Raw genomic sequence first — 13,608 nt, 5'->3', positions numbered from 1 at the left:
GATGTGCAAGGTGCATTTGACAGTGTGGATCCTGGCATACTGGTGAAGGTACTCAGTAATTCTGGTATACCAGGACAATTATCTAAATGGATTTATGATTTCCTTAATAACAGAATACTATATGTTAGGCATAACAATATCTTGTATGGACCTAGAACTGCATCAAAGGGTACTATACAAGGTGCAACATTATCGCCCTTGTTATATAACTTGTATACTTGTGAGATATGTAAATATGTGAATACTAAAAATGTAAATATACTTCAATTTGCAGATGATTTAGTGTTGTATAGTTCTGATGTAAATTTAACAGTAGCCATTGAAAATGTTAACACTGGATTAAAGCAGTTAAGTAATTATTATCAACACAGATTAAATTTGAAAATAAATGCTGCCAAAAGTAATGCCATGATATTTGGAAAGGACACACCAATAGTGGATGTTGTATATAATGGTGATGTCATTCAAAGAGTCACCTCACACAAATTTTTGGGTATTATCATTGACCAGAAGCTGTCATTTGAAGAACATATTAAATATGTATCTAGAAATGCATTAAGAGGTGTTAACATTTTAAGATGTCTAGCAGGTGTTTCATGGGGTGCAGATCCCAAAATACTTTCTATATTATATAAATCTATTGTAAGAAGTCATTTTGATTACAGTTCTCTGGCTTATTTAAATAGCACTCATACACATAAATTGGATATATTGCAGAACAGGGCTTTGAGGATCATATCAGGAGCAATGTGTTCGACTCCCATAAGGGCCATGGAAGTCGAAACTAATATTATGCCATTGATATTGAGACGTCTTATGCTTACAGAAAGATACTGTCTGAAACTATTATCATCAAATAATTTACAAATTATAAACAGGATAATACCTCACCCAATCAATATAGATGGTCCTCTCACTTCACCAAATGATCTTCTGACAGGTACATCTCCAACTTTGTGCCAGATCTTTACAGAAATACAATCTCATTATTCAAACATCAAAAAACATTCTCACTGGTCGTGTTACACTCATTCATACAGTTGTATCACACATCCTATTACGATTCTATCAAATTCAATTGAAAATAATTCAGACTTACTGGCTTTCAAAGAAGAAAATAACAAGTACTATACTATATATACTGACGGCAGTAAAGGCAATGATTTTGTGAGAAGTGCGGTATATGATTCCCAAAAAGATGTTGCTCAAAGCTTTGTTCTAGATAAAAACTGCTCCATATTTACAGCAGAGGCATATGCAGTTTTTGCAGCTTTAAAATCGATTACTTCTATAAACAATTGTAAATATTTTCTAATTTTGACAGACTCTTTGAGTCTTTTAAATAGTCTTAAGCATGCTACTCTTAATAATTTTAAAACCAATTATATTCTCTATTTAATTAAAGATACTGTCTTGCGGTTGTATAAGAAAGATGTAACTATTGCCTTTATGTGGGTACCCTCACATAAAGGTATTACTGGTAATGAAATAGCAGACAAAGCTGCATATGAAGGGATTAACACTCTTAATGTCAGAAATGTGGTACATGTTCCTATGACCGATTATTATTATAATATAAATAATTCAATAAAAGATATATGGGCAAATTTATGGAAAGAAGATCAAAAACTTAAAGGAAAATGGTATGGAAGTATACAAGAAAATTTACTGAGAAGACCCTGGTATGAAGATTATGAGTTGGATACAGTTAGTCGTGAGTTCGTTACCACAATCAACAGATTGCGTTTTGGTCACAACACTACACCCGCACACCTCGCTAAACTTAATATTATAGATAACAATGTTTGCTCTTTCTGCACTAACGAGATCGCAGATATGAATCATATTTTTTTTAAATGCCAAAACCAAATTTTCATTTTTAATAGACTACTATTAGCAAGTGAAATAATGGAAGTTAGTGATCCCTCCCGCCGCCAGTTGTGTGATTTGCTCAAAAACAAAAAGTGTTATAGTGCATTATATAAATACGTTAAAAATACTGTAGGGAAGATTTAAGAAAACAAGTGGAATGTTGGAATAAGAATAACATGTGAAATTAAATGAAGGAAAATAAGTGAAATTTAGTGACCGAAAATAAGACTTGGCTTAAAGGTCTCGTTACCAGGCCATAAAATTATAAAAAAAAAAAAAAAACTATAATAACAATAAGTAATCTATTCTAAATAAATAATAAATGAAATAAAATCGTAGGCAACTAATCTGTGAAGTGTTATCTCAGGTGATTATTATAATTCGTTTTGACGTTTCGAAAACCTTGAAAAACAAATTTGCAATCTTCATGCAAGTTGGTTTTAATTTTTTGGTGAATAATTAATAATTGTTAACAATAATTCATGTGCACTGATAAATTGAAATGTTTCTGATGTGTATACTTTTGTAAAGGGAGCTAAATCGCTTCCTGATCTATAAAAAATACTAAAATTTACCTATGTAAGTATGCAACGTTGGTTTTTTTTAGATGAACGTAGTAGAAAACAGAGATTAAAAATTCCAAAGAGAATGTCTGTACCACCGCCAAAGAAACAGGAAATAACTTCTCAATCTTGGCTGTTTTCTGTAACTGTACCAAATATTTTATCCAAAGAAAAAGTATATATAACAGGAAGCACTGCTGAACTTGGTGAGTGGGATTTCAATGGTATTGTTGCTTTAAATTATGATGAAAGTACTAACATATGGTCTAAATCCATCATAATACCCAACACTCACGATGTATTCTATCGTTACATAGTGTGTGCATTTAATGAAGAAGCAAACAAAGTTACTGTCAATCGCTGGGAGAACCATGTTGGACCTAGAGTCATTAAAGAAAACATGTTGCATCCTGTTATTGATAGTTTTGGTGACTATGATGGTAAGCAGAAACTTATAAGGGGCTGGCTAACATCACAAACTCTTGTACAATTAAAGTTTTTTAACAATCCTTTAAAACTTAAGAGCCGTCTTAATGACAGAGTGGTACAGATAAAAGTAACACCAGTGAAGTTGAGTTTTGGGGTTGAGCCTCATATTGAAGATTCCTCATTGAGTGCTGATACCGTGGACAATGAACCTCCTGCTGGGGTATCTGTAGAAGTTGCTACGTTAGATAATGATCTAGTACTCTGCTCCCTGCAGCCCCAGGAGCAGTTTGGTCGGGAATATAAAACCAATGACACCTTATTAGTAAACATATATGCTCCTAATCCTCAAAATATTGCATATCTTATTGATTTTTATACATACAGCCATAGAGCATCTGATGAAGACCCACCATGTCATATTGGATATACGTATGTGCTTCCTAACATGCTTCGACCTTCTGAAGGCTGTTTAGAACTCCCAGTTACATGTAACATTAAACATCGTCCTCTTGGCACAATTAATTTTGATTACTTGATTATACAACCTATGGAGGAGAACCTAAATAATTTTGAAGTGTCATATGCCAAACATTGGCATCCATCCTGGACTGGGCTTGAAGTTGGACACAGGGGACTTGGAGCCAGCTTTAAAACAAAAGAGTATGTCTATTTTTTTGTAGTTTTATATAAATAGGGATAAACATTTTTTACATGAAATGTAAAAGATTAATTAATGACTTGACTTAACTCTGATACTGTTTTTAAGACTTGTTTGATATTGTTTATAATACAGTTATTTCTTGGTTATGGAGGCTAAAACAGCCCGTTTGTTCCATATCATATAAACATTTTCAGGGGTAATGCAATAAGGGAAAATACAATAGCTTCTCTTAAGAAGGCAGCTGCCAGCGGGGCAGACATGCTTGAATTTGATGTGCAACTTAGTAAAGACATGATACCAGTCATATATCATGACTTCCATGTGTGTATTTCCATGAAACGAAAAAGAGAAGTAGATTACTCTGAGATGCTTGAATTGCCTGTAAAAGATTTGACCTTGGAGCATCTTCAAAAGCTTAAGGTATACAAAATTACCGAAACTATTGCTGCAGAAGAATTGTAATATATTTTGTATAAAAAAAAAAGTGTAGTAATCTTTACTAGCTATAACTAAAAACTTTATAATTTGCTAATATTTGTATGAATTTTGCTGTAGTTGGACGGTGTATCAGTTTATCAGCAATTGATAGCATGAGATTAAATGCTTATTTACAGGTCTATCACTTAGTTGAAGGTCGAAATCACGAAACTCTATTTTATGATGAAGATTTAGAAGAACATCAACCATTTCCAACTCTAGAACAAACTCTTAAGTCATTAGATGAGCATGTAGGCTTTAATATTGAACTCAAATGGACCATGGAGTTGAAAGATGGAACGTTTGAATTGAACAATCCATTTGACATGAATACATATGTTGATAAGGTATGACAGAAAACAGCAATTAATATAGCGATTGTGTTAAAAGTACATATTTCAGTTGTGTGTTAATGACAAAAGCTAGCCGTTTACCAATACGATATTTCATAATTTTTGACAATACAAACTATTTAAATTATATTACATATTCGCAACGAAATACTATTTAAGTCATAATAACCGTCTATGGTTCGACTAGTAAAAGTACAAAAGATTAAAAATAAAAAAAATATCATTCAAATTGAGTTTTACGAATAATAAGTAATTAGAATGAGCAGTACGTTTACACATAATTTTAACTTTATGATACATAATTATAATATTGACATTATTAATAAGATACAATTTTGTTAGAAAATCTATGTATAGTTTATGTTGCCGTCACCCTATCAAAACATTAAAAAAATATCTATAATAATAATTTATTTTTCTAGGTGTTGGAAGTTGTATTGAAATATGCGAGCAATCGTCGCATCGTGTTCTCTTGTTTTAATCCAGATATTTGCACAATGGTGCGGTACAAACAAAACAAATACCCAGTGATGTTCTTAACCATTGTAAGTCTTATTAATTATACATAAACTTAATATATATAATAATATTAATTTATTAATATAATATTAATTTTGTACACTGTCTCGCAATTATTGGGTTTAACGTCTCATTAGGTGAACAAATTTTTTTTGTATTAATTGTAAAAGGTTAACCCTTGTTAATATTTTGAAGAATTTCGCGAGAATACACACGCAACTTTGTTTTACATTATTAAGAGGTTATTAGTGATATAAATCTTCACGTCCTTTTCATAATTGCGCATTGAAATCTATTGCGTTTAAAAAGTCTAAGCGATTATTACAAGTTGAAGGTTTTATCTTTAATTATTAATTAATATCTTATTGCTTCCGTATTTATCTTAAATTACGAGACCAATAAGATGTACTTCTTTCGTGCCAATGTACAATTTGGCACGGTTCATTTAGTCTATTATTTGTATACATAAATTAATGCTTCTAAATTTAAATTTTCTGCTTGTTTTCAAATGAAGGGCATAGAAAGGACTAAAAGAACTGAAAAAAAAAACTCTGTCACCAATTTAAATCGCTAATGCGTTTATTATAAAATGTTTGTTCAACCTGCACCTGCATTGCATCATGCATCCTCATCACAGTTAAAAACAGTTCATTCTTGTAATTAAATTAAAAATAATTTATTAATAACAAACCCAAACGTTTCATCTCTAGAAAGGCACGGTGAAAATGGAATCGCTTATATTACCGTGGGAACAACACGCAAACACGTAGTATCAAGGTGAATTAATTCTCAACAAACCTCGGTCGCACGAGTGGATTTTTCCTTTTTGCTCTATTAACACTAAAATTGCTTGTTATAAATTAATAAAATTTATTTGACAGAATATATAAAAAAATAAGTTACATTTGAAATCTTCAGTTACATATATATGTAACAACAGTTTAGTCTGGAAAACGACAGATGAATTTGGCTATTTTTTAAATTTTGTTCGTAGATTTGTTAGTTTCTTTATTTAAAGTTGATTTATGTGTCGCAGTCATAAATTCTTTGACACTCGCCGTAGACTATATTTATATTTTTGGATTAAGTTAAACATAAAAATATTAATTACCGCGAGTAAAATACTACTTGTAGCAATTACTATCGGTATTTAGAAATCGAGGTTTGCTGAATTTAGTGTATTAACTAAATCCTAGCGCGAAAATAATGACGCATTTTTAGTTCATTAACTTCTGTTTAGGTCAACGTTCTTTAATGTGTGTCATAAATAATTAGTAACTAATTACGTGAAATATTTGTTTTTACACACTTCGTTTAATAAATTTAAGTCGTAAATGATAGAATAATAATTGTCATTAAATACGTCGCTTTTTTATGTGAAAATGAATAGGTATGGTATTTTGCATTTGGTTGTACTACTTGTAGCAATTTTGGTTTTGCATTGTTATACCTATAATTGTTTTGACAAAAAACATTAATATTTTGAAGGTTTTCAAATAAAAAATTATATTATGTAATCTTTAGTGAAAATTACAGGACCAAATTCGACGAAATTGATATCCTACTAATATTATAAACGCGAAAGTTTATAAGTATGGATGGATGTTTGTCATTTTTTCACGTACTGTATGGCTTTTAATGAAACTTTACAATAATATATCTGCGAGCTATTCTGGTGTGCGTTGCCAAAACTGCTAGAGTTACACATATCTAATATATGATGGAAATATTTATCTTAAATAGTCCTACAAAAAGCCCGCCACAGTGTATATGTATTGTATATCTTATGTCTAAACCATTATAGCTATAATAGTGAACCATAACTATAATAAAAATTGATAAGTTGTTTCAAATGCACATTTGGTAGTAATAAATTGATTTTTAAATGAAAATAGATACTTTTGTCGCTTTTGGTATTTAATGTAGATTAAAACGGTACATCATTTGAACAAATATTATTTTAATCCTGCACAGACGATGTCGCGGACACCAGCTAAATTTTTTTTGTTAAATAAATAAAAAAAAACAATCGAACTTAAACTAACTTTAGTTATAAGTAACTGTTAGACCATACAATTGACAATTTACACGAAACTTAAAAATAATAACTGATATATATTTTGACAGTTGACCTTGTTAAAGTCGAAACGAAGCGCGAATACGTATACATTTAATATGTCATACTTTAAGCGGTAAGTCTCAATTCTGAACCTTAGCGTCCATAACCCCTAACGTGGAAATCCTGATTAGTCAAACGAACATAATAACATGACGTATGATGTTGCGTGTCAACACGCATTGGACGATAGATGCTGTTGACCAATGTAGATCAACCGGAATGCGCTGTCGTTTAGTTTTACGTATATCATCTACAGTATTATATTACCTAGCTATACTACGATAACCACCCCGGAGCCTCTAACGCGGTCTTATAGAAACCACCCGACGTGGTGGTTTTCCCCGACTCTGAACAGCAGAAATTCTGGTCTTAGGTCGCCTCCAGATACCTTTGGTACTTTTGGGGGACAATGGTATTTCCACTTCCGGTATAAAATAAAAGTAGTACTACGCATGCGTAGACTTTACGACGTATTTTAAGTTACATTTTGGGCTATTACCAACCCGTGCACATTGCAAAATCCATTTAGAATGAAATCGCACATTAAAACTAATATGTGCGTAAATACGCTTCTTAACACTGTGATGAGTGCGAAAGATGCGTGTGAACTTTTATTCCATATTACAAGACACTTATTAAAAACAGGAAAATTTCAGGCAACTCTAGTTCTAAAATATCTAAGAAACTAAATTAATTACAGGGTGTATCGAAAAAATATCCCCCATACCGCGATCCAAGATGCCTATCCATCCCAGCGGCCGTTCAGAATGCAATAAGTTCAGACATTCTCGGTATTGTGGTTCACACTGAAGACTTACTCAGGGATCCGACACAGGTATCTGATCTTTTATATTCTTAAATTAGTATTGAACTTTACTTTGTTTCTTTGTACGTACAACTATTCATAAAATGTGTTCTTATTTGAATTTAAAATAAATAATTAAAAATCTATTGTGAGTCCAATTCTACTGTTTACATTATTTATTAACAAACATACATATTATTGTGAAACATAAATTTACAATTATTGTTCTCTATCACAATCGATGTGTTGTTCACAATCAATCCAATCCAATTCAATCCAAATGCATACGCTGATATGTGTTAAGTTTGCTATCGTTAGGCATAGATGGCGCAATTTGCATTAAACGTTCCAGTTTTTTTTTACGCTTGCAAAACCAAAATGTTTCACAAACGAACAGATATACATACATCCGCCTGGCGACCAATAGATTTTCAAATCATATTACGTATTTTGTATGAAGAATGTTCGTGGTTTCATTTACTACTCATGCATTACTCGATAAAGATATTTTTACTATTCTTTATTCTTCTTCTATTAATTTATGTTAAATGTTGGCCTAGTGGCTTCAGCGTGCGACTTGATCCCCGGTGCACGGACGTTCTGTCTATGTGCGCATCTAATAATCCCTTGTAGAAAGTCGGCCATATACCCAAAAAGTCGACGGCATGTGTCCGCAGAAGGCTAATCACCTACTTGCCTATTGGAAAAAACAAATTATAAGGAAACAGATATAGAAATCTAAGGGCCATTTTTATTGTGGATTTTCTTTCGTACGTAAAATAAGATTGGCCATATTTTTGGTGAAGGAAAAAACTTCTGTATTTACATTGCGTTGGACTATATCAATACTTAATGCCTGCTGTTATTAAGTAAAAGTTTAAATAGATAATTCAAGGAACCTCATTGAATCAATTGCCAATTATATAATAAAACAATCATTGTTTATCAGACCCCTTTACTGTTCAGTTAATGTGACTGTGAGGAAATTTACAATGTTATTTATAGTATATGCTCTTTTTATGTCTATGGCTCGTAATCATTACGAATATCATTTTAAATATAGAAACCAGATGTAAAAGTGAAACAAAAATTGTGCTCCTATAATCGCAAAGTTGTTATTTTTTTGTAAAAATAATGGATTTAAAAAAGTTAATAACATAAATTATGTCATTAAAATATAAAAGGTACGGCTTCCCCAAGGTTACTTAGCGTAAAGGTCACTAAGCGGTCTTGTCTTAGCTTCACAAATATCCTATTAATACGGTAAAGTTTGTGGATTTTTAAGATTCTATTGTTAGGGTGTTCAAGTTCAGATTTAATGCAATGTATGCCTCACCCCCTTCCCACTTGCCAGCAAAAGTAAGCAAAGCTCTTAAAAATAGTAGTACATAAACGTATTAATTTTTTGTAGGAATCCTCGAAAATGCATCCGTTTTCAAGCTTAGACAATGTGGGTAATATGTGTAAGAAGTAAATTATTACTGTTGACGTAATCACCAAATAAGAAAATCGAAGACCACCCCCTCCCCCCTATAGTGATTACGTTATCACACACGTGCGCCTTATATCCTAGAAACCATGTTATTTAGAATTTTAAACTATGTGTGACCAACCCCCTGACGCGACCACCCCCCTTCTCTGCCTCAGGTTCTTAGTCAAACTTCTGACAGTACTACGCTTCGATTTTTTTTTCGAGTACAAAGTACAAAATTATTTTTATACCAGTCACGCAATGTTGACCAACTCGTACTACGTAACGATACGACGTAAAATATTCTAAGAGTTCAAGGAAAACGTGTTCTATTCATTTTAATAGTTTTAGCATATACCTGTTTTTACATAGTGTTTTTAATTCCTATGTGCTCCTTTTATTTGTTTTTACCTCGGGATGTTGCTAATCAGTTTTTAAACTATAAAAAATTATATATCTACAAATGATAAAATAGACTTCTGATAGATTAAATTTTCGCATTCTACTCGAAGGATTTTTAATTAGTTAAAACGTTTAACTAGTTTACGATAAATGAAATAACAAAATAAAAATTAATTTTCGTCGACTAGATAATAACATGGCAAATTATACTGAAGTTTATTATATTGATTACTTTATAATTATTCTACACTAAACTAAATACTTGTATTTTATAACGTTATCGATCCATTTAATATGGGATTACTGCCATAGTGATATATACGACTTCGAATGCGTCATGTAATGTTTTTTGTATCTAATAAATGTGTTATCGTTGTAGCTTCCAGGTACTTATCAACCAATATTATTTTAATGAATATTCTGGTTAACAGGTGTACTCGATTCTCATACATGTATTAACGATAGTGTTTTCATTTACATGTAGCGGTATCTAACTTTTAAAACTTTGTATCTTTATTCAGTTGTAAGCAATTAACAAGAAGAATTAAGAATACAGTCAATACCAACCCCTAGTCTACTAAACATATACACAAAATTAAGTTTATCGACTTTTTGCTTTACAATATGAGTAATTATTAATTTCCTTCAGATAGGAAAATCTATTTTGATTCAAAGATCCGTTCGAGGTTCAATCGCTTTACCTATGGGTTGAGACTCGGTGCTTAAGGTTACAGAGAAAGAAGCACAATTTTTTTAAGGTTTTTGTGATATTGGACTCGCATACCAATTCCTAATGCATTATATTTATTTTTCTAGGTTAAGTTAGCAACTGATGCTGGTCTAGTAATTTTTTGCTGGGGCGACGATAACAATGACAAGAATACAATTAAAAAGCTAAAAGAGATGGGTCTACATGCCGTTATATATGACAAACTAGATCAGTACATTACCAAGGAAGTTAAGGTACATTTTTCTCATACCTTTTTACCTTTAATATGTTTTTTTAATTTAACGCTCATCGTACCTTACATCTTTATTTATACATTGCACCTTGTTTATTTATTTCCCGCTATTTTTTAATAAATTGCTATTGCGCGTCTAGTCAATATAAAAATGTGCATTTTATTTTATTGATAAATCTGGCCGACAGGAAAGTATTTTTCTCATGGAGGCCCGTGACTCGCAGAGGGAGATAATGCGCCTTGCTGCGCTCGACGCACTTCCTCCCACAGAGAGTTCCTCTGTGGCAAGTCCTTGCGAATCACCGCGGCCTTACCTTAATCTGGCTGTCCGGGAAAAACTAGCAGAACGATCAACAGTCACTTCTCTAGAGTCGCTAGCTTCATCTATAGAGATCCGAGATGACGCTTCCGACAGAAATCTAAAGCGAAATCGTGATATAGTTATGAACATAGACAAAGAATCGCAAGTGAAGGAACAGCGAAACTCGTTTTTGGGTCTTTTCCCCGCCGGAGATTCTAAGGGTTCACCCAAAAAGACGCGTAAAGAAAATTAAAATGGCACCCATGTTTTTTTTTATTGTTTGCTCAATATTTTACAGGAGATTTTTATTTTGTATCATGCCTATATTCAATTCATTTTTTTAATTGTCTTTAAAACGTGATTTGATTTACACTTTGAAATTTGTAGAACTGTGATATGTAATATATTTTTTAATGTATTTTTTATATTATTTATGCGTTTACGCTTGTCATTTTAGTCAATAAACTTCATTAAATCATAAATTGTTTTAATTTTCACGCAGTAATTTATTGAAATTTTTTAACATGTCTGGTCATATGGAGCAAAGGAGTCCCTTTAATAAGGTATCGTAAATTATGAAAAGTCATTGCAACGTGTCCTAATGTGAAACGAGATTGATAGTTGAAATATTTGTATGGAGAATCATTAGACATTTCGACAAAAGTTCGCTAGGGGGCACTCTTGCGCTTACAATATCAGTTTTCTCCGGTTTGGATAATAGATTGTAAAAAATCATTGTTGGCTCACGGCTGTAGGTACACCAAATCTTTTTTACTATGTGCAAAATTAATCCGTGGTGGAGAAAACTTCGTAAGGAACTCGGCATGCCTAAGATCTTAAAATCGACTGTGTGTCAGACACAGGCGGCTGGTCACTTGCCTATTAAGAAAAAAAATATCACTTAACAGATGCTAAAGTCTGAGGCCTAAAGCTAGATGTTGTAGCGCCACTGATTCTTTTATAGGCGCGTTTTACCACTTGCACAGAGACAAATATTAAAGTAATAATACGTTTATTCAAAAAAACTTATTCAATCTGATTACACAGTTGTTACAAACGCACTGATCTGTCCCTTTTCATCATAGAGTAAATGCAATTTGTCGGACTGAGACGAACAGTGCAATAACACTGGTTTGTTTACTTCAATTTTAATGAGTAAGGGGTTCAGCCTCCACATTCAACGTAACAGTTGAATATGTAATATTTTACTTATTCAACTGTTATTAAAAATAAAACTATTTATTCAGTTGTAAATTGTATAGTTATATTCATCTTAACTTATTAAGTACATATGGGACGGAATGTTATTACATCACATTCTTATATGCTTCAGGCACCATAAACCCAAGAACATTCTACAGATACCTTAATCGTAATAAATTTAAATATAAACTACATAATAACCAATGGCTCAACTTTTACTGTTAAAACTTTATGACTGAAAGTAAGGAAATACATTTTTTTATTATGCAATGTTACATTATTTATTAGTATTATAAAACTGTTTTACAGTTATCGATTTTATGTATATTATAAGCATTAAGTTCTTGGGCCCTCAAGAGCGCGGCCACACGATGCGGTAACGGTGCGGTGCGGCGCCGGAGCGGTGCCGCAACGTCATCCAACATACAAATTAGTATACCATGTCACACGACGCGTCGTCGCACCGCAAGCGCGCCGGAGTTGTGACCTGCGAGACGAGGCGGGAAGGGGTAAAATATATTGCCACACCGCAACGCCCGTATGGCACCCTATAGCTCGAAGTAATTGCGGTGCGGTGCCGCACCGCACCATTACCGCATCGTGTGGCCGTGCTCTTGCTAATAAAAATTATGTTAGTTTTTCTAAAATATATTAGGTAACGTAAGACATGAAGTAAAGTAGCCATGGTAACAAATAAGACATTTTTATTGTTTTGTAAATTATAAGCCCATTTAAAGCCATGTACCAACTTTTTCCAATTGTCCGCATGATTTCAGCAGTTGAAATTACAGAAATGTATTGTGTTTGTTACCATAATATATCAATATTTTATGGTAACAATCGGCACGTAACTTGGCAACATTTTGTCGCGGTGGGGAATAGTTCGCGTATGAACATTATAATGATAGGACCTAAAAACATGTGCATGTGACCACAAACTGTGCGTTTTACAACTCTTGTCAACTCACGTGGCGGGAACAGTATAGGTACACATGCTTGAAATATATAGATTATAAAACAATGCTAATATTATATACTTGGGTATTTTATTTGAAATTATATTTTCGAATAACAAGTAAGTATAATTTGGAGTACATAAAAATAATTGCTTGTTGATTGAATAAACTAAGTGACGAACTACTAACAATTTGGTGTTAAAATTGGTACATAATGAACTTCCAGTCATAGCAATAAGTCTTAAACTAAATTAATAAAATATATGCGATAATTAGTAAATTGTTAGTATAAAAGGTTAAAAATGTATGTCAACAATAAAAACATTGTGCGTGATATGTATTAAATATAGAAGTTAAAAATATCTTTTATTTCTTATACTACTGATATAGAAGAAACGATAACGAAAGAATAGTAAGTTATATTTTTCCGGGAAATAAATTCACAACCGGGCTATATAAACAAAAAAGAATACTGCTAACTAAACATAAATAGTATTTCAAGAAATGCCAGGGCG

General features: G+C 32.3%; 1 protein-coding gene across 3 annotated transcripts; it reads left to right on the top strand.

Annotated features, from left to right (window-relative positions):
- Positions 1 to 2,153: 2,153 nt before the first annotated feature.
- On the top strand, positions 2,154 to 13,057 carry LOC125056508 (glycerophosphocholine phosphodiesterase GPCPD1). 3 transcript variants are annotated; one of them, XM_047659639.1, is made up of 8 exons: positions 2,154 to 2,239; positions 2,480 to 3,524; positions 3,720 to 3,945; positions 4,140 to 4,349; positions 4,778 to 4,900; positions 7,694 to 7,828; positions 10,488 to 10,634; positions 10,822 to 11,412. In XM_047659639.1, exons 2-8 carry the CDS (start codon positions 2,521 to 2,523, stop codon positions 11,185 to 11,187), a joined length of 2,211 nt encoding a protein of 736 aa, XP_047515595.1. In that variant the 5' UTR covers positions 2,154 to 2,239; positions 2,480 to 2,520; the 3' UTR covers positions 11,188 to 11,412. The 3 variants fall into 3 exon arrangements, with proteins under 3 accessions (XP_047515595.1, XP_047515596.1, XP_047515594.1); XM_047659640.1 differs by lacking the exons at positions 2,154 to 2,239; positions 10,822 to 11,412 and adding an exon at positions 11,482 to 13,057 and having other exon boundaries at positions 2,257 to 3,524; XM_047659638.1 differs by lacking the exon at positions 2,154 to 2,239 and having other exon boundaries at positions 2,257 to 3,524.
- The last annotated feature ends 551 nt before the right edge of the window (positions 13,058 to 13,608 follow it).

Source organism: Pieris napi, chromosome 15 (genome assembly GCF_905475465.1).
Source record: "Pieris napi chromosome 15, ilPieNapi1.2, whole genome shotgun sequence".
In the NCBI taxonomy this organism is placed as follows: domain Eukaryota; kingdom Metazoa; phylum Arthropoda; class Insecta; order Lepidoptera; family Pieridae; genus Pieris; species Pieris napi.
The sequence above is the reverse complement of the archived record's forward strand: the minus strand, read 5'-3'. Positions and strand labels throughout refer to the sequence as shown.

Bases quoted from the DNA above. Each gene is read 5' to 3' on its own strand.
- LOC125056508 (XM_047659638.1), top strand. From the start codon at position 2,458: ATGCAACGTTGGTTTTTTTTAGATGAACGTAGTAGAAAACAGAGATTA. The intron at 3,525-3,719 runs GTATGTCTATTT...AAACATTTTCAG, and splicing joins GCCAGCTTTAAAACAAAAGA to GGGTAATGCAATAAGGGAAA. The intron at 4,901-7,693 runs GTAAGTCTTATT...AATTAATTACAG, and splicing joins CAGTGATGTTCTTAACCATT to GGTGTATCGAAAAAATATCC.